Source organism: Ciona robusta, chromosome 1 (assembly GCF_009617815.1).
Source record: "Ciona robusta chromosome 1, ASM961781v2".
NCBI classification, from domain to species: domain Eukaryota; kingdom Metazoa; phylum Chordata; class Ascidiacea; order Phlebobranchia; family Cionidae; genus Ciona; species Ciona robusta.
Genome location: NC_143235.1, coordinates 10,349,722 through 10,370,777, shown reverse-complemented (window position 1 = coordinate 10,370,777; position 21,056 = coordinate 10,349,722). Strand labels below are relative to the sequence as shown.

Here is a 21,056-nt window from a genome sequence, read left to right as displayed (position 1 = left end):
TACGAGTAAGGAAAACTAAAGTGAACATGTGGTAAAGCTTGGCAGTTTAGCGTTTGGTTTTAAACCCAAAATATGCATTAAAAAAGTTTAAAAAATGTTGTACCGTGGGTGGACTTACTACATGCACAAAATATATAAATATGTTTTCACACAAAGTTTAATCACTACGATGATAGTTAAATACAGCTATGCAAGCTGATGCCCGCTTGAGACACAATTAATAATCCGAATGTTAACCAAAAATGTAACGACCAAAGCTGTAACCTGTGCCCACAAGGTAATTGCTATCACAGTAGGCCTACGATTCACATGGCGTAAATGGACCGCAGGTAAATAACAATTTCTTTTTTCGCTGGTATTTTCGTTCACAGATAAGCGCAAGTGATCCTTCATTTGTATTTCAATCGTACGGGAGCAAAAATAGAAAACGCACGCAGTACCTTATAGCGTATATAACTTTGCCGTGGTTACTGGTAGCATGATAGATGTGGGAGAATGAGTGGTACAGCCTCCGCTGGGTTGCGAAAGGTTTGTTTCGAAAAACTCAACGAAGCGTAATTGAACGCAGACAACATTTTTGGCAAAAATGCGGACCGAGCCAAGCGTGACTGAATGCCGACAGAGAAACGATTGATGAAAAGTGGAAGGTGCCCGATCGGTATCGAGTTGTGCCTGCCGCAGAGGATCGCCCTACAATTTATGTGTTTAACAAAAAAGAAGCAAAAACGAAGTAGAACTGCGCTTGTGGGAACGATACATTTTAAATAAAGTGTGTTATTTTACCACGTAGTCGTTTATTACATTTTTTTATCAAAATGTATTTTAAGTTCGTGAAGTATTCAAATAAGTTAAAGTCGGATCAACGTTTTGTTGAAATTAAAACACCGTGCAACTGCCCACAATGCGTGATAAGCGATGTGTACAACCCGACTATGACAAAGCAATCTGTCAGCAATATTCTCCCGCTTCTGTCGGCAGCGTATAAACAATGTACACCTGACTGGTATGGGTCGCATAAACTCATCCTTTCGTTTAAAAGCTGCCATAACATTTGAAGATCAACTAAAACCAAATAAACGAAAAGTTTGACAAGCAGCAATCGAGCTAAACGGGCATGTTATTGTGTAAGTTTGTATCAATTAATTAAGGTCCACAAAACTAAAATATTAGGCCCCCGTTTAAAGACGGAGGTAGAATAGAACTACGAGAGAAAAAACAATTAATAATGCTAGTTTTTGTTTACGGAGTATATATAGTAGGGTGGGGAAAGACGGGACATCTTTAATCCAAATAACATTCAAATATCCTGATCGTGTTTTAAATAATTAACACCGGTCTGTGGAAGCCGTGGGGAGACGGTTTTAAAATTCCTAGAATGTTTTTGTTGCTACCAAATGGGACGAGAAAATAGAATTAAAAGATGTCTCATCTTCCCCTTTCTATACATTCATTTCAATTACGACAAAAACTTCGGATTACGGACGGTGACGGTTTTGACTTATGGGGTGTAGTTCATGCGTGCTTGAATCCACGATAAATATCTTTGAACTTCAACGTAAACGCCGCCTGAAGTTGACCCACATTCGTCCCCAAAGGAAGTTATTCCAGCAAGATACCAACTTCCAGTGCTTCGCAGGCAATGCAAGGGACCGCCGCTGTCACCCTGAACAAAAAGGTATTTATTTCTAGTTTGAACTATGCGAGTTCGTTGTTTTTTTTATGCTCAACTGAATAAGAATATGAATCAACTTACCCGTCCAAATCAACGTATTATGTGTATTAACAAATGCACATCAAGCATAGTTACGTTTAGCTTTAGCTTATGGTATACGTAGTAGAGTGGGGGAAGAGGGGACACTTAAGCACATTGCCCAGTGTTTTCTTAAAATGTATGACTATGTATGGTTTGATACCACGAACTAGTACTATTATACTTTTACCAACTAACAAAAAATTAAAAATATATACTGAAACACACGAGGAGGTATAGGGGGGAGAAGGGACACCTTTTTATTCTATTTTCTCCTCACATTTGGTAGTAAACAAACAACATTCAAAGAATTATAAAAATATGTCCTCACGACTCCAATAAACCGCTGTTAATTGTTTAAAACACGATCAGAATATTTAAATATTATGCACCAAAGGTCACCCGTTTCCCCACAGTATAAGTTATTTTAATTCCACAAATAATATCTAACTCTGTTCCTACATCACATGTGTCTCTTCCAGTACCAACACTGCACACGTATTTGCTTTGATCATTAATATTCAAGCCGTGAGCTTGAGAGCATGCACTGTCTGATGCAATCTGGGCGTCAGTTTGCAGTAGTGGATCAGACGCCTCACTTCCGTCTCCTTCAACTGCATCGCTTTCTCTCTCTAAATTTAAGTTAAATTATATATAGTTGTAATCACTCTATTTTCGACCATCGAGAGGATTGGCTTGTTATTGCTAAATGTATGTACATAAAACAAGCGGTTTGTATTTTTATCGATTAAATTAGTCCTTCCCAACATTTTTAGGCACAAATATTAATATAGTAGGGTGGGAGAAGATGGGACAGCTTTTTATTCCATTTACTTGTCCCATTTGGTAGTAAACAAACAACATTCAAATAATTATAAACCGTATCCTCAAGACATTTATAAACCGTATCCTCATAAGTCATTGTTATTTGTTTAAAACACGATAAGGATATTTAGATATTTTGTGCTAAGGGTGTCCCGTCTTACCCCACAATACTATACAAAACAATAGCGGTAGTACTTAACCAAACCAAATAGCGACCCACTTATTTTGGCTCACGGTTTAAGGGTAGATTACTGGCTTATAAATATGTACTGCTTACTTGTGGCGCCCCAGCCGGACGCGTAACACGTAGTTCCAGCAGCAGGGGTTTCCCCTCTTTGAGGGAGGCAGATGGGTCGAATGGTGTTGCTATATACCAAAGGTACTTGAAGCTGAAAGTAAAAGATAATATATACGAGCTGTTAAGATAGGATACCGTTATATAACTGTGATAAATTAACTTATTATATTTGGGTTTAACAAACTAAAACGATGGATATCTACAAACATATAATAACGATATAATACATCATAATAAACCTAAAGTAAACGCTATACAACATAACTATACTGCAGTACTAACTAAACTGGTGACTGTGCCCACAACACGACACAACAGAGGCGTTAATTACTCGGCGCGGGCAGCAGGAATAAAAGCGCAGGAATGTTATCGAGACGAGACGAGGTAGCGGTAAACTACTACCACAATAACTCTATAAATACTCTTTGTTTGTGGCCAAATGGGACAAGATAAGAGAGTGAAAAAATAGCTCATCTTACCCCGCACTAGTATATAATAGGTTTTTCCAGTCGCATGTGATTTTAAGAAGGAAGACCTACGTTTAAACTGCCGTACTATAAGCCCCTCGTATTATGTACGGTGTCATAGTCGTTGACATATTGCGACATAAAGGTAAGTAATAAAAAGGTCGTGATGATTTTATGGCCACATTGTAGAATGACCTCGTATATTATCCATTAATGATCGTTGGAATTGCCATTTACAAACAATAAACTATTATTCTCTGTAATAAAAACAGTCAAATGGGGGTATATTAATAAACAAACTCACCATAACATTCAGTCATTAAAAAGTTACCCAACAATTTTGTGAAATATAAAAAAGTCAAGTTAACCTGAATTAACGCAATGTCGTCGAGTGGATTGTCTGTTTCCCCGCCAAAAGCAGCGTGTAGGAAAATCCTTGAAACACCAACTGATACTCTGCCTGGGCCAGAAGAGGCAGATAAGCGATGCATGCCGGCTACAATGCGTAACCGAGCACGGTAAGCACTGTAATAATAATAAAACATGGTAAAGATAAAGTAGCAATTATGCTCATGCACTCGTTTGAGCCCAATTAACTACGCAGCAATTTATAAAGATGGTTTAATTGTATGTATAAATTAACACACCTGTTTGTACCATCAAGACAGTGGGCCGCTGTAATCACCCAACGATTTGCAATAATGCTTCCTCCACAATTATGCTCACCGTCTTGGAAAATGGAGATCTATATATTGATAACACAAAACATAAACAAATTGTATCTTGCGTTTTTACTTTACGATCTTATCTAGGGTCTACTACTCTACTGGGTAGTGGTATTGGTATATGAATATAAGAAAATGCATTTTTATCTGTAGCATTATACCTGCCACGGCCAGCTGTGTGGTGTAGCTTGTGTGCCACGTACAACTTTCCTCACGTAGGTTGGGGTAACGGCAGCAACACCGCACATCAATTGAGTAGTAGTTCCTGTGGTTGCTGGTGTTGTTGGGGCATTAGTTGTTGTCGTTGATGTTGTGGTGGTGGTTTCTGGAGTTGTCGTTTCTTCAGACTCCCCGTATCCGCTGAATTCGCCATAGTCTCCTTCTCCGGTGGAAAAAATAAGATCGTTTTCAATTCCCATGTTCGACTGCGAGTTGACGGTTAGTGGATTGCTGAATACAACGCCAAGCAAACTGACCAACACGAGACACGTAGTGAACAAATGCATGTTCAAGTGTGCTAACCGTAAAATCGAAATAAAGCAAAAACCGACTTTATAATGCTATACCTAAACCGTTCCTATCTGAAACGCATATTCAAACTGGTTTTAAATGCGAGAAGTGTTATATATATATAACACAGCTAAATCGTGACTTTGTTTATAAATTTTAACCTCAAATTTTTTTGTGGCCGGAAATTCCGATTCAAACTAATATTTTCTCTACATGCCCTTTCATGGTGATGCCGATCACGAATTGACGCAGGAGGGTTGCGGTGCCGTGTACGTCTTGGTGCAACTTTGCCCCAAGCGTAAATTTGCTACTAAAATGTTGCAAGCGGATCTTTATAGGTAAATTACCTTTGGTACCAAAAAATATAAAAATCGCAAGGCAGTTTAAAATGTTTATCTGTGTAACGACAAAAAACAATCATGCAAACACTAAGAAATGTTACACAAATGGGCATAAGCCATATAGAAGAAAAATAGATCAGAAGGAAGCTTTTCACATTTGTACAAAGTTTAAACAAATATATAGTGATTGGGCAGTGGAACACGGGACACTAGTAGCACATAGCATCCAAGTCGTGAGAATAAGTTTTTTTGGAGTTCTTTCAATATTCTTTGTTTACTACCATATGGGATGAGAAAATAGAACGAGATGTGTCCCATCTTCCCCACCATAATGTGGGCCACTCACCTTAATATATACATTTTGTAACAACATAGTAAACATCAACTTTATTTTAGAAGCAAATGCTATTCTTGCTGCTGCTTAATGCTGAAATCTAAACTTCTTATATTAATAAGAACAGATCTCAGATTTTATTTGTAATTTTGCATATATAGTAAACATAGTAATCCTCCTTCACATTAACAACTGTGATTAGTTGTAAATAAAACATCTTATCTGAACCAAAGTTAGTATAGACTGAACAATGGGTTAACCGCGTTAGCGAATGCACCTGCTACTCTATGGTCAATAAATTCCCTTCATTTACTTTGGTAATAATCTCATTCTTGGCTCATATGTCGATATAGGTTCCTCTATACTTCTATGATGTGCTGTTAAGGTACTACAGAACTACAAAAATTACATTAGTGACTATACTTCAAACATATAGGATAAAATCATTCGAATAAATCAAGAAAACCTCTGTTATATTAAATTTGGGGCTTGGCACCTTCGATAAAATACTTAATGGAATATTTTCGTCGCTGATAGGATTTTGCATCATATATGTAGGGTTGATTTAGTATACATGAAAATTACTTTACAAAAATCTTAAATTGTAGAATTGTCATGGGTGGATTCTTAAAATTAAGCGTAAGAAATCGAAAAGACGGTTTTAAAAAAAAACAGGTTTGTTAAAAGGGGTCACGGCAACTGTGTCTGTGGAATGCAAGTAAAAATAGCTTTTTAGAACTGTTATTGGTAAATGGTAACGGTTGTTGTGGGGTTGTTTACCGAAATTAGCAGCAAGTAAGTAGTACGTAAGCATGTATAGATACTAACGCAAAATACTAAAATTGTCATTTGAGAAAATGCAAAACTTAACAATATTTCAAGCACCCGTGCATTGTGTGGGTGAGCAGCCAAGCGAAACGGGCCTGCAACTTGGCAAGACCAGTTGATTCCTAATAAGTAAAATGCTTTGTTGTCAGTCTTGCATGCTCGGTAATGATATACTGCATGGTGGCGAAACGAAACGTCTTTTAACTAAGGCGGAAAAAACAAAGAATTCTCTAATTGTACCTTTCACCGTGTGATAATAATGTGATAATAAATAGGATATATACATGTATAAAATGAGTTAGAATAATAAATACTAAATACGTCAGGCATGATATCGACGATAACACTAGCAGTGTATGGACGCACAGTTACGTGGCTACATCTGTTTGTCACCTTCTAGGTTTAGTAAAAAAATTGCGGTCAGGCGTTCGAATAATAGTCAGTTGTCCGCTATATATGCGCTCGTATATGGACTGCTTTAGTGATTTTTGTTGAGAAGTTGTGTTCTCGTGCGTCCTCAGCCCAACTGTGGGTAGTGCGAGGTCGTTTAGTCGGCCGCATAGTGGCGCTAAGACGTCGTTGCCTTCTTCGCCAAAGGTAGACGACGTGTCCCAAAAACCGATATCTTCATTAACGATCTGTGCTCCAGTGTTCGGCTCTTGGGTTCCGGATGCAAGCGGAAAAATCCGGAATGGGACAGGTTGATAGATTTGCGCGAAAGGTCGACTGGAACGTTTTCTTCGGCTCTTGTAATCGACGAAGTTGTAGTTGCTATAGAAACTGTCCGATTGTGTGACGTCAGACAACCCGGTACGAAAGAGGCACGAACTGTAGACGTTTGACGTCAGAGTAAGGTTTGTCGCAGTGAAAAGCACCAGCGGCGACAGGTCACCAGGTTTCTGTTGTTCCTGGATAAGAGCAAGACCTTGAGAGTAAGCATCTTCCACTGTTTGGATGCTAGATCTTTCTAAAATAGTAATCGGAGTTTGGGGGTATTTAACTCTGTACCAATCCGACACTTCGTTGATAGTTGGGCTTTGCTGCTTGTCGGCGCCACCTAACGGCACGACGATCAAAAAAGCGCGGTCGTCTTCAGGTACGAAGAAAGATGGCTCAAACTCGTTCCGCACAAACACGTCTAGGTCAGAACCACGTGACCCGGGTAATGGAAGTATGACGTAGAACGGAGGTCTCGCACCTGAGGGAAAACGAGAATAATTTTTAAACTGATCATGACGTCATTTTTCCTTATTTGTTACACTAAACTCAGATCCCAGATAAAAGGAGAACCCAATTACCCGAACTTTCCCTAGGTAGAACTGCTATATTTTTTATAATAACAATTTGATAATGAGTAAAATGTTCATGTCAAATCAAATACAGTGTTTGATTACTGTGACAAGAACAGAGTCATAAACTTTCTATGGTTACCTTTATTGGCGACTGAAGGTCTTTTAACATGCGTGACTTCCAACTCGCTCAAAGGTCGTACCAGATGCACACGACGAATCTGAGACCACAATGTGAAGTTTTTATAGAGAGATCACTACAATGTTAACCACAATAGCGGTTTCAGCACACAGATGATAAACTTACTTCGTCAGCAACGTCGTTTGATTTGCTGCTGAAATAAACGTCGAGCAAGTAGTCAGTTCCACGGACGGGATCAGATCGTAGGTAACCATCGCTTACGTGACTGTAGGTAAACTGCTGTTGCGGAAGACCGATCGCTTCGTCAATACCAGTTTCCCCGATCTATTTGAACACATTCAATCAATACAAGTTTATTTGAAACAGCGTGAAATAAAGCTGAGTATTGCGACTTTCGTGAGTAAGTAAATTAAAATTGTTGATTCTAGCTAATGGTAGGATGAATTACTGAAAATCAAATAATGATTTTTACTGAATACCAAAAATTCTCATTAAAAAGTGTCCTTAAATAACAAGATCTTCCATTGTTTTCGAAGAGGTAAATAAAAGTTATATTTTGTTAAAATTGAAATTGGTTCATACACGTGTTATTGTTTCGATCGTATGGTTGCTCACCTGTTTTAAATCAGCAAGTACGTCATTTGTGATGTCACTCGTGACGTCACCGGCCGCTATAGAGTATATCGAATCGGTGCGAAATGATTTCCATGTATTAACTTCACGTAAGCTGAAATAAGCGTTTGATTAGTCTAAGAACAGAATATGAAAACATTAAACCACGACTGCCACCTACTGGCTGGGTTTGTTCGCCATGGGAATCTGTTTGCTGGTCACAAGCTGGCGCTGTTCATCCATGGGTAGACGAATGTTGGACAGCTCAAGGTCGATCCGCTGTGATTTCATTTTCTAAAATGAAGTTGTAAGTTACTGTAGGTTCACATAAGTATCATAATAAATACAATACAAGAGTAATATCGGATATAAACATAACAATAAAAAAACAATTTAATTATCGTTTTGGTGGAATTTTTTTCTGCTACGCCCTACTTACAATCCCCGCTATAGTATTACAACAGACCTCTCAAAGAAGAAGGTACATGACCTACACAAACACACAGTACATAACAATGGCAACAATGCATGCAAGGTCGCGGGGCTTATTGCCTTTGTCATGCAGCAGGAAACGTGTCTAGATTGGGCCACACGTAACGACCATGCACTGAACGCTGAAATTGGAAACGATAAAGGTTTCCGAGCACGTAAGAACGAGCGAACTGTGACGCGACTGGCACATCGACAGAAATCATTAAGTTGCTGTGGTATGGGAGTCGAGACCACCGGTCGTAAATTTGTCGACGAGGCGCTAACTTTCGGGTAAAACCGCAACGTTTGTGGTTTGAATTGAAAAACCTTGGCTATGTGAGTGGAAAAGTACCCTATAATACGGAAATGTTAGGTATGTAAAATGTTGGTATAGTCTTTTACTTTGGAAATTGTCGCTTTTATAACTTAACAGCTCCTATATATAGTAGAGTGGCGGAATATGGGACGCCTGTTTATTGTATTTTCTCGTCTAATTTAGTATTAAATAAAGAAAATTCAAAGAATTAAAGAACTATATCCTCACGACTCCCGTAAACCGTTGTTAATTGTTTAAAACACGATCAGGATATTTAGATATTACGTGCTAAAGGTGTCCCATCTTCCCCCACCCCACTATATCAGCGGCGCATCGAATGCTTCGGGTACGGAATTTGTAGTTTGCTAAATATTTAATCCAAAAATTCATGTCTGCTTTACGTTCATCGACAACCTGTGTGAGCCAAGCGACTGGGTTTTCTCAAACGGCAAAGTGCTGACAGCATTAGACTGAAGAGGAAAACAAACTGCACAGCACCGCAAACAAGCGGAGTTAATAAAAAATTGTGTAACAGTTGTGTGACTGTTAAAGCGTTAGGTTTCATTAAACTGCGCTGTGCCAACAAGAAATGAGACGAAGGCTTTGATGTGTGGAAAGTCACTCAGAACAGCTATTACGGTAGCTGGGTAATGAAATCTAGCGTTTTGTTGACCAGCACACTTATTGGGAAGCTGTAAAAACGGTGACGATTGTCCATAGCGATCGAGTGATTCATATTTTTACGACTTTTTATCAAGAACTACATTAACGTAAGACGTAAGACGCCCCACCTAACGAAGCGAGGTTGGTTTTGCGAAAAAAAGTAAAATTCAAATAAACATTACATTCCAATACATTGAGTAGACCACCATGCAAACCTAAACGGGCACTTCAAAGTGAAAGAAACACAAAACACCGTGACGCGGGTTGAAAAACAAAGTCGTAAACATGACTTTTAAACAATTTAGCTTCATAAACAAAATTTAAATAATCTAAAAACGAACCGACTCACCTGCACAGTAGCGTTCACCATAATACTGGTGTAATGTCGGTGCACGCGATACATTATGTAAGGCACTTTAATATGGTGCAAAGTGAGAGCTTTATTGACATGGTCGTTCTCGGCAAGATTGCCAAGAAATGGTTTCTCCTCAGTGTATTCTTCTTGGTAGGAATGGTAGAAGAGTTTCAGGGTCTGTAAGGATAGATTGGAAGTTATTTTTCGATCAATACGTTTATTAGAATGTATTGATTCGGCTTATCAGTAGCAGCATGGGTTAAACACAAGACTGACTGTAGAAAATAGATAATAAATATTTTACGAACAAAAACGCAAACAATGAACGAAACTGAATACACAGCCAGGAGGTATACGAGGAAATGTAACTTGTCGTTAAGGATTTTGGAATATTCTTTTTTATCTGGGTGTAATACTGTAATTTAAAAAAAATGCGGGGAGGGAATCTACATTTTTAGAATTGTTCTCGTATTACAAAAAGTACGCTTGACACAGTAACGCAGTCTCTGTCCGAACGGTATGTTGATTTTAAGAACTTATAAAAATGCTTGCTAGTTAAATTAACAGAAGGGCGGAGTGGGCGCTATAAGTTAATGTTCAATCTGGTACGTGGGAAATCCCACGACGCGAGAGAACGACATGGAGTTTCAAATTCCGTTATCTGAAACTGACAAATAATATTTTCTTTAGTTGAAACTATAAGTTAGAGCCGCATGTATAGCACGTCCGTTGGACGTGTATGTGTTTTAGGTAACCACGGTAGATTAAATGACGTATTTCAACACAGACCTCATTATTTCTGGAAAAAAGCGGGGGGGTTATGATTCAAAACAAGAATGTTTATGAAACACTTCGCGAGGAGTTGGGTTGAAACAGCAGCATAAACGAGTCTATAGTTAACGACCTATAGTTTACACCTTAAGGCTTCGTCATCATGTGCCTTGAAGCTCCCAAAACAAACCAGACTGGAATGCTTGCGCAGAAACCCACACACGAATCGAAACTTCGAGTTTCGATGTCACAGATATAGTTATAAATTTGTGAGAATTTTCGCCTAAATTTAACGAACCGTAAAAGTATTTCACCCGTATTTGTATTTCAGTTCGAAGATCGGTGCGGGGGAAACCTTAAAAATAATTGGCGTAATATCAACATAAACGGCATTGAAATAAAATCCAGAATTCCCTGCAAGGTTTATTTTACGACATCAGGTTGCAACTATACCAACTGTGATTATTATTGGGAATTGAAATGGGGAGATATACGTTGTTAAGAAATGTAATCGAATCATGGGCGATTACTAAGAATTTTCCACTTAAAGAAGGGAGAAAAAAATCCGAGATTTTTTCGGGAACTTCACCGAGAAAGAAAGAATGTCCGGCATAAAATTACCCGAAGAAAAACGTGTTTGTTTGGTATTTACATTTTACTTTGGTATTTACATTTTACTCATTCAGTCGGAGTTTCGATGATTATTAGTATTACTCTGTATCCGATTATCCGCCGCTTATGAAGCAGTTTTAAATCATGCAGCATCGTCTGGTTGACTGTACATTGTTTACGAAAAAAGTTATTGCAGACAAAGCGATATAGCCCTGTCATACACGATGAATTGTATCATATATACACCAAATGTACAATGCTCGCGATGCTTCTGTTTCCGTACATTGTAATATAATCGACTGATTCAGAGAAACTAAAGCAATTAACATCATATAACTGATTTAGCGGCTTGAAAAAAACAGAATAAAATGAACAGGAAATCTTGTACAGAAACGTATTAAAACGCCTTGATAAAATTTGTCTAAAAGGTTCCATTTTTTAATTCCCACACATTGGCACTGTAGCATACGAATGATTGTTGGTGTAAATTTGTGTCTTTGCTTTGAAGTGGATTTTATTCGTTGCGTGTTTTTAACGACTTTCGTTTTGTTACTTATACACTTCTCTTCGTTGCTCTGAAATATTTTGATTCGATTCGCAGTGTGTTGTCATCGTATGCAGAGATAAATACAAATTTATGCCTTTTTTGAAAATTGGACCATAACACAACTATATATATATACCGCATTAAACTGGTTAAGTTACGATAGGTATCACGTCTCCCGTAAGGTTATACTACCAAGTTATACGAGTATCGTATTACGACATGCTAGAAATATTTTGCGGGGGCGTCCTTCTAAATCTAAACGAAATATAGACAGGGGGAACTTACGTCTTACACTGATATCGTATGCGATAGTTCTGCCGCAGAAACCATACAGTTGCCTTGTGAAAATAATCAGTAATGTTACGATCTAAACTCTAGACAGTCTATAGTGATAACGAGGCAGTTTATGTACGTAAGGAGAAACATAAATATAAAGTTTAACTTCACTGGGTTGGATTTAAACCGCGCTTATGACGCCGTAACACTTGTCAAATCATTAACTCGTGTTTCTGAAACGAGCATTCGAAGTAACAGCATGATTAGAAGGTATGAAAATGGCAACTCAGACGACTGCAGCCTAACCAGTTAAAGCTCTCCTATTACTTGCCGATACAAGATAGCGACCATGATGCAGCGTAATGGGCATTCTTCGTAAGCCGGTTTTGTACGATATATAGGTCAATTCCTGGTTGTATGCACTACATGTTACGTAATATGACGTGACATGCGGAATAACTATATGTGGGTGAACTAACCTCCCACGCATGAGTGCACTCGATATGCAAATGAGCTGTGACGCATCGTCCGATCTCCACATCCTCTTCGCCGGATACGACGTCATTTATACACTGGCTGATGTGAGGACACAGGGCTGAAATATGAATAAATATGTCAAAAGTCAGCAGCAGTAAACACGCTTGTTTTAGCTAGCGATAAACAAATAACGGCCAAATCGCCTTCTTATGCGTTAAAAAAAACACCTTGCAGCACTTTATTAGAATTTTTCATACAGTAGGGTGGGGGGAGATGGGACACCTTTTCATTCTATTTTCTCGTTCCATTTGGTAGTAAACAAAGAACATTAGAGAAATTATAAAACCATATCCTCACGACTTCCATAAACCGTTGTTTATTGTTTAAAACTTGATCAGTATATTTGAACATTAGGTGCTAAAGGTGTCCCATCTTCCCCCACAGTACTATATGTAAAGTTTTGTATTAACGCACTACGAAACCTGTCTATAAAAGTAATAAAACAGTTTCTCTTAACTACCGTTGTGTTTGCTCAAGAATGAGGTATATGTATACGTGCGTACCTACCATACCAGGTAGTTACATAGTTGGGTTATTCATAGCCTACTGGATTGTGAAAACATGTGACCAATTCGTTTTGCAAATATTTGACTACAGGATAACGAAGTGGTAATTGCCAGTCATAAAAACTCGCGTTAGTCATTTCAGCGATTCGAAATTAGAAACAATATAGCTGTTGTTAAAACGAATGGATTTACACAGCTGCTCAGCGTGCGTAAATTAAAACAGCTTGCTAGTTTCAATTGTTTAAAGAACTCGCTTTGTTGTTGAACGAGTAGAAGCCGACCAATTGCTAAGGTCAACACCCCGAGGAGAATTCAACCGCCAGCCTCGGAAGACTGAGCTGTGAACACAGATTAACCTTTGCTATTGAGCACCAACCTTTAAGTGTTTTCCTGTTGAAGAAGACCCCTGGTCCGCCCATGCAGAAGTTGTGGCCGTGCAGTCCAAGTCGGTCGCGAACTTCTGGTACTCCGTGCCCCGGCTGACCCATGTAAATCTGCGCAAATGGAAAATCAATGATACGTGTCATCAGGGGTTAGAAATTAGTACTAATCCTTTAAACGCCCGAAAAACATTCGAAACATCCAGTTTTTTATTCGCGTGCAGTCTGATGCAGTGCTGAATACACCGTTCATGGAGACCATTTTCTCGTAAATTTAAACATGTTTGAAAATACAACATAAAACGTGTTTTAATTGGTTGCGCAGGTTATTTACAGTGCAAGCTAGTGCTAATAAACACGAAAGGCAGGAGAATAAAATTTAAAACTAGCGCATTATAGTGGGGTGACAACAGTGAATTGCCTCGTAACTTTTTAAACGATTTTAAGAATTTTCAAAGCTGTCGAGTTACCGGCATTATTCAAGTTGCACAGAAATTGAGACAATTTTAACTACTTCGTTACACGACTACGGTCGATTAAATGTTTAATGTTAAGACGGTTCGTTAATTATTGATACATCTTGAAGAGTAGATAGATGGTAATAGTTGACCACAGCGCTATTATCAAACTACTTTTGTTTGCCTTTGGTTGAAACTAGTTTAAACCGGTTTAAATGGGAAATAGAAAATTTGTCAACGTGGCGCAATTGTTATAATCGAACGACCAAATTGTTTGTTCGATAACAAAAATTGAGGCAAAGGTTTGACCTATCCATTGGTGTCTTTGTGAGTCAGAATTGTTGCACATGCCCGAAATTGCTAAGTTACGTTCAAATATTGGCGTACATTAGACAGTTGTGGACGTAAGATTATTCGCGCAATCCCATACTTTGAGCATCGGGATGAATTGATTTAATGAAGCGTTATGACATATGACGTACATGGTTGTATTGCAACAGTTGACGACCACGATGCGAGTGATACTTGCGGTGTGTCGGGTGGATGCGTGTAAAACCAACAATTGCCAGGCCGGTGTTAGCCCGAAACCGTCGCTTTACAGAAGATATATATACCGTGCAGAGGACAATAGACGCTCCGTTTGTCCGTATACACGGTTGGTAAAGTATCCAAGCGACGAGCTACTAAACTCGGTCCGTTTCAATAGCGGAGATTGAAAACACGATTAATATGGGACGATGTTTGATTCGAAACCAAATTTTATTCACAATATCGCTCGGCGAAGCGTTGTGTTTAATATATAGGTTTACATGGGGCATATGGTGGTATGACCATGGTAATCTTAAGTAATCCTGTACAATCCAACCTCATCGCAAGTGCTTTCCATTAGTCGTGTATTAATACGCCGCCTTATGATTTCAGCGTATCCATTTAAGCAACTATAAACAACAGAAGGCGGCAATCGGAGTTTAAATGACGGCAAAATAATTGGATAATTAATATAAACAAACGCGTGGATGGCTGCCAGCCCTGAACGTGTCGCGTACGTTATTGATTTTCACGCAACAGGATTAAGGGAAATTTCTCGTCAATTTCGTCACTGTTGCGTACGGTCAACGTGGAAATTAGGTGTTATTGGAACCGGTGAGACGGGGCGGGACGCTCAGTGCTGACTTCGACGTGTTGTTGTGCTGCAGGTTAAAGAAACAAACGACATATTGTCGTAAGCGACGTCGTGGCTTATGTTGTTTGTTTGTGTGTCCTTAAGCATTGGAATCTACCACTGCGAAACAGCTGGCTTTCACCTGTAGGTTGCGAAATAAAGCCATGAAATACCAATATAGGCTGCGGGCGTTCTACACACAGGTTACGTTTCAAAAACGAAAGTGGAGCTCGCGATAAACTTCCATTATACGATTCGTTTATCATGACCGCAAGTTAGAATTAATGGCCGCGAAACTGCGCCCTGAAATCGGAGCCGGTCGTAATACGGCTTGCCACGACAGTTTTGTGCTTCACAATTTGCGGATGTTCACTCGCGGTCGAAAAGAGTTCCGGGATATGTTAAAACACCAGCTGGTGATCGAGGAGCTTGGCGAGTTCAAGCACGTGTGGCAAGATCCCAACTTTCACTTTTGATTATTAGGACATGATGGTGAATACTGGGAACGCACTTGACGACTAGAAGTGGCTGGTGTTATCAACTTTACCAAGCCGCTGTTGTTTTGAAGTGTTCTTGTATTTCGTCGGAGCTTAGTACCCGAGCCAAGCTGGCGCTTCCGACCCGAGTAAGCGTGTTTTCGCGGTTTCATAACAAACTGTTGCCTGTGTTAATATTTTGGTCCATTCGCATCAATAAATGCGTCTGATTGTAACGCCGATAAATCGTCAGTGGTCTTTAACAACCCCCTGTATATCCTACGGCGATATAAGCAAAGAGATAACACTCGGACCGTAGCGAATGGCCAGTCCGTGATTATAAGTCATACTTTCAACACTTCAAGCCAGTAAGTTGGCCGCACGAGTGGTTTTAAGGACGGGTCGATGGCAAAGAAGGTGTCCTGTTTACGGTCAAACGGCCAAGCGCCGCAAAGCTGTTGACGATTTCGTAATGGAGCGCTGTTTGAACAAGGCAAACGTAGAATATCTATATAGGCACCACGCACCAGAATTTTAAACACCAGCTGTGTGAATCACAAAAAACGAATAGCTACAAGGCGGAAATCGCTTAAAACAACCAGCCGTACCTTGCATGGATAGGTGCGAAAATTTCAACAGCAAAACGTAACCTTAAGGTGTGCAGCGACCTTGACCAAACAAAAACAAGCTACAGAATACGGACTGTGTTTCGGGTTGAAATTAAATTCGTCATCACTGACTTTTCTATGAGAAGGGCCATGGCTGACCATGCAATTAAAGAGGCGAACACCTTATTTAGTTGTCAATTTAAACATTAGAAGTAGATAAGTAGGATATCAGAGTTAACGCCGCACTCTGTTATTCAGATTTACATCCCGTTAATCAGTAACCAATGTATCACGTTATTGTGTTATACCCAATGCATTACTAACTCAAAATACACGATGGTAATGTAACAATACGCAGTGTGGTACATAAGCGGACTAACTTTAATAAAATATTCAGTTATTTTCAACATTAGAAGATGTATACACACCATTTTTTCGGCGTCGATTTGTGTCAGGAACTGCTTGAGTAGCTCAACCCTCATGTAAACATCATCATCTGCCCTGACAAACCACTCAAAATCGTTGATATGATGTGTGCAGATGTGCTGTATAAAATGAAACATATAGATTTAAAGTAGTTACATATATTTATGTGTGCATGAGAGTACCCAGCGGAGTTGAATAACTAAATAAACAGTTTGAACATGAAGCATTGGACAGTTAAATTTTACAAATAAAACACAACATACCTGTAGCATGCGAAATGCTTTTTTCTGCGGAGGATATTCATGGTCACTGACTCCTTCCAAACTTACAACTGGTACACCATATTCTTCAGGGGTTCCATTAGCGGCAAAGAACTCTAACTTGTCAGCCTGTATTGAAAAGGAAACCAGAATGAACAGTCAAAGTCAACTTGGAAACCAATCTTTAGGTTTCCTTATTACAAGTGCAACAGGTTTAACATATAAAAGCAATAGAACGTTTTTCACAGCAACATTACAAACCATTTTCATGAAATATTAATGTTCACCACAGTGCTGAGGAACCAATGCAGGCTTATATTTTACAACAGTGTTTGTGCGCTGCTATGAGCTTGGCTAAATTATCAAGCATGCGCATTTCTTCACAGTTTAAAATAAAAACAATTTAAGTTTTGTTGTGTCGGCTGTAGTTTTTGTGAACCCTTTAAATAGTAATAAAGGCCTAAAAATTTCTATGCGACATAGACAATTATTTTAACAACCAATAATTACCTGATTTCCCCATGTATTGTTCACAGCAACTGATCTTGTAGGAAGGAATTTTTCGGCAGTGATGACCCCAACATACAACCGAGTTTTTACCTTCGTTGACTCCTCAATCTGAAAAATATAAAAAATGTATAAAATTTGGTTTAAATTTTATGTAATGAGTTTTTAGTTTTTAATTAACCTTTGATGATGGTGGGGCATCACTTGAAATTAAACTGTTTCCCAAATTCTGATGAACAAACCGTGTTGATATAGTTGTTTGAACAGCTCTACTAGAAAGAGATTTATTAGCCCCTATTAATATAGAGTTCCTTAATGTATCGTCTATGGCTACGACTCTTCCAGCATCAGGTGGCCAATTAATTGTCCCACTAAAAAGTATGTGCTGTTGAAACAGGAGCGCAGTAATAGTTATCCCAACCAGAATGCCCCAAATAAACGGCACCACCATCTGTTTCTGTCTTCTGTACGCTTTTGCAGCGCTATTTGCCAGGCATTCAGTGTTTACTCTGCTGTTCCTGATCAGAGATTCGAAAGTAAATTTTATAGAGGGAAACTTCTTGGAACATAGCTGGTAATTTGTGCTGCTTGATTTATCAAACAATCGTGAGGACTCCACTGCCACCTTTACTGGGAAGCAACGATCAGGATCTTTTAGCTGGACCTTCTTTTTATCAGGACTTTTTGCTGGTGAAAGTTGTATGTCTTGGTTTCCCTCTGAGCCATAAAGCCAGTCACCAGCAGTAGAGGTGTAGCCCACAGTGCTGGCGGGATGGACACCTGACATTATACAGTCAGGTAGTTTGCTAAGTGCAATCAGTAGCACATTTTATAACTAAATTATTTCTGCAATACTAGAGTGCACCATAATTAAATACGTATTGTAACTTTATAGCTTAAGGAGATAATTATGGTACTGCCTATAACACCCCCCACGCGCGGCGTAGGCCAAATCAGGAATTTACATTTTGAGAGAATCCCCTTTTTTTCGTGTAAAAACCTTTTTCCTTCGTTTCAATTTGATCGTTCGAGAGATTACTATCTCTCGTCTGCGACGTATAAGTAATGTTTTTGTTCGCTACCAGGGGGGTAGGCGCAGTGTTACATGTTATGATTGTACTCGGTATACGAGGGGGGTAGGTAGTGTAGAAATGTAATGGTTTACTCGGTACCGGAGGGGGGTAGGTAGTGTAGAAATGTAATGATTGTACTCGGTACCGGAGGGGGGTAGGTAGTGTAGAAATGTAATGATTTTACTCGGTACCGGAGGGGGGTAGGTAGTGTAGAAATGTAATGATTGTACTCGGTACCTGAGGAGGGTAGGTAGTGTAGAAATGTAATGATTTTACTCGGTACCGGAGGGGTAGGTCGTGTAGAAATGTAATGATTTTACTCGGTACCGGGGGGGGTAGGTAGTGTAGAAATGTAATGATTTTACTCGGTACCGGAGGGGGGTAGGTAGTGTAGAAATTTAATGATTGTACTCGGTACCGGAGGGGGGTAGGTAGTGTAGAAATGTAATGATTGTACTCGGTACCGGAGGGGGGTAGGTAGTGTAGAAATGTAATGATTGTACTCGGTACCGGAGGGGGGTAGGTAGTGTAGAAATTTAATGAATGTACTCGGTACCGGAGGGGGTAGGTCGTGTAGAAATGTAATGATTTTACTCGGTACCGGAGGGGGGTAGGTCGTGTAGAAATGTAATGATTTTACTCGGTACCGGAGGGGGTAGGTCGTGTAGAAATGTAATGATTTTACTCGGTACCGGAGGGGGTAGGTCGTGTAGAAATGTAATGATTGTACTCGGTACCGGAGGGGGTAGGTCGTGTAGAAATTTAATGATTGTACTCGGTACCGGAGGGGGGTAGGTAGTGTAGAAATGTAATGATTTTACTCGGTACCGAAGGGGGGTAGGTCGTGTAGAAATTTAATGATTGTACTCGGTACCGGAGGGGGTAGGTAGTGTAGAAATGTAATGATTTTACTCGGTACCGGAGGGGGTAGGTAGTGTAGAAATGTAATGATTGTACTCGGTACCTGAGGAGGGTAGGTAGTGTAGAAATGTAATGATTGTACTCGGTATCGGAGGGGGGTAGGTAGTGTAGAAATGTAATGATTTTACTCGGTACCGGAGGGGGTAGGTAGTGTAGAAATTTAATGATTGTACTCGGTACCGGAGGGGTGTAGGTCGTGTAGAAATTTAATGATTGTACTCGGTACCGGAGGGGGGTAGGTAGTGTAGAAATGTAATGATTGTACTCGGTACCGGAGGGGGTAGGTAGTGTAGAAATGTAATGATTGTACTCGGTACCGGAGGGGGGTAGGTAGTGTAGAAATGTAATGATTGTACTCGGTACGGAGGGGGGTAGGTAGTGTAGAAATGTGATTCGGTACCGGAGGGGGTAGGTATTGGTTAACTTGATTTGGGTTGTACTTGGTATATACTGTTTTGTATGTAATATTTTGTCTACAACAGAACAACGCATCGCAGGTAATTTTTTTATTTAATGTAAAGTGTTTTACCCTATCCACATCTTGGATGGAAGGGGATACTGCACAATAACATATTGGTCATTTTAGTTTATGGATTGCCTGCTATCAATAAGCTTATCTGAATATACATTACACATGGCCTGTACACAGTAAATTTTATTGAAAGTACTCTGCATTTTACCATTATGCTTTTATAATATTTAATCATATTACTTAAATTACAGAAAACCAAACACAACTTGGCGGGCATTTAAATTCTGTGAAGGAGAGTTTGGTACTTTGGTATACTGGATGACAATGTAAATGGTGATTTTTGTATCTACGTCTTTTTATAAAACATTTTCTTATATATATATTATACAGCTTGTCCCAAAAATGTACTTTTTAAATGACCACATCAGCAACATTTATTTTAGTACAGAAAAGTTTCATACGTCAAAATACTATGAAGAAATGCAGAAAGCAGCACATTATCTAAAGTGTTTGGATTGGTGGCCATTGTGGTACAAGCATAGCGATAGTGAATAAATCTGAATGGTTTCTATCATTTAAATATTTGTTGATACTCCCCCTTTCTACAGTTTCCTCTTGATACCATAGTAACTGTTATATTTTGTTCACAGATAAAGTTTCAAAGGATCAAGTAAGATGAAGTATACTAAGGCAGTGCAAACACTTCTTCACATTGTTTTTCCAGCACTAAAAAAATATTAAACAATTTTTGAAAATTCATGCTTTGTTTATTTTATCATATCTGGCTCACTGGCTGTTCCACCACGCACCCAGGAGGCCGCCATTCTGCGTGATCGTTAGGTTTTTTACAGGACCTTCGCATGTGCTTCAGGTACAACAACGTTTTAAACGATGTCTGAACCAAAACACTGCCTTATTATACCTGGTTCAAGTATGGTATCTATTATAAGTCATTTCTACACTACCTACCCCCCTCCGGTACCAAGTAAAATCATTACATTTCTACACTACCTACCCCCCCCTCCGGTACCGAGTAAAATCATTACATTTCTACACTACCTACCCCCCTCCTGTACCGAGTAAAATCATTACATTTCTACACTACCTACCCCGCTCCGGTACCGAGTAAAATCATTAC

At 39.2% G+C, this 21,056-nt stretch overlaps 2 protein-coding genes and 1 long non-coding RNA gene across 4 annotated transcripts; 1 reads left to right on the top strand and 2 right to left on the bottom strand.

The window, feature by feature from the left end:
* Window positions 1–1,099: 1,099 nt before the first annotated feature.
* On the bottom strand, window positions 1,100–4,681 carry LOC149743016 (chymotrypsinogen A-like). Its single transcript, XM_089880341.1, has 6 exons — window positions 4,227–4,681; window positions 3,988–4,085; window positions 3,709–3,865; window positions 2,853–2,964; window positions 2,213–2,382; window positions 1,100–1,663 (listed from the first exon to the last, which is right to left on the bottom strand). The coding sequence occupies exons 1-6, from the start codon at window positions 4,569–4,571 to the stop codon at window positions 1,499–1,501; spliced, it is 1,047 nt and encodes a 348-aa protein (XP_089736467.1). The 5' UTR covers window positions 4,572–4,681; the 3' UTR covers window positions 1,100–1,498.
* A 1,025-nt stretch (window positions 4,682–5,706) lies between these two features.
* Window positions 5,707–18,239, bottom strand: LOC149743015 (chondroitin sulfate synthase 1-like). Its single transcript, XM_089879782.1, has 12 exons — window positions 17,634–18,239; window positions 17,456–17,563; window positions 16,949–17,074; window positions 16,688–16,804; window positions 13,552–13,669; window positions 12,612–12,727; window positions 9,921–10,103; window positions 8,303–8,415; window positions 8,125–8,236; window positions 7,675–7,833; window positions 7,510–7,588; window positions 5,707–7,276 (listed from the first exon to the last, which is right to left on the bottom strand). Exons 1-12 carry the CDS (start codon window positions 18,237–18,239, stop codon window positions 6,468–6,470), a joined length of 2,646 nt encoding a protein of 881 aa, XP_089735908.1. The 3' UTR covers window positions 5,707–6,467.
* Window positions 8,616–20,677, top strand: LOC149743014 (uncharacterized). 2 transcript variants are annotated; one of them, XR_016385280.1, is made up of 4 exons: window positions 8,616–8,965; window positions 11,029–19,139; window positions 19,859–19,943; window positions 20,170–20,677. It is a non-coding gene; the product is annotated as an uncharacterized LOC149743014 (long non-coding RNA). The 2 variants fall into 2 exon arrangements; XR_016385279.1 differs by lacking the exons at window positions 8,616–8,965; window positions 11,029–19,139 and adding an exon at window positions 19,448–19,776.
* The last annotated feature ends 379 nt before the right edge of the window (window positions 20,678–21,056 follow it).

What these genes read in the sequence shown, in the direction of transcription:
- LOC149743015 (XM_089879782.1), bottom strand. Translation starts at nt 18,239, where the DNA reads ATGTCAGGTGTCCATCCCGCCAGCACTGTGGGCTACACCTCTACTGCT. An exon ending in AGTGCACTCATGCGTGGGAG is followed by an intron (nt 10,104 to 12,611) that starts GTTAGTTCACCC and finishes CTATCCTTACAG; the next exon opens with ACCCTGAAACTCTTCTACCA. An exon ending in ACCTTCAGTCGCCAATAAAG is followed by an intron (nt 7,277 to 7,509) that starts GTAACCATAGAA and finishes GTTTTCCCTCAG; the next exon opens with GTGCGAGACCTCCGTTCTAC.
- LOC149743016 (XM_089880341.1), bottom strand. Translation starts at nt 4,571, where the DNA reads ATGCATTTGTTCACTACGTGTCTCGTGTTGGTCAGTTTGCTTGGCGTT. An exon ending in TGTCTTGATGGTACAAACAG is followed by an intron (nt 3,866 to 3,987) that starts GTGTGTTAATTT and finishes TTATTATTACAG; the next exon opens with TGCTTACCGTGCTCGGTTAC. An exon ending in GTCCGGCTGGGGCGCCACAA is followed by an intron (nt 2,383 to 2,852) that starts GTAAGCAGTACA and finishes ACTTAAATTTAG; the next exon opens with AGAGAGAAAGCGATGCAGTT.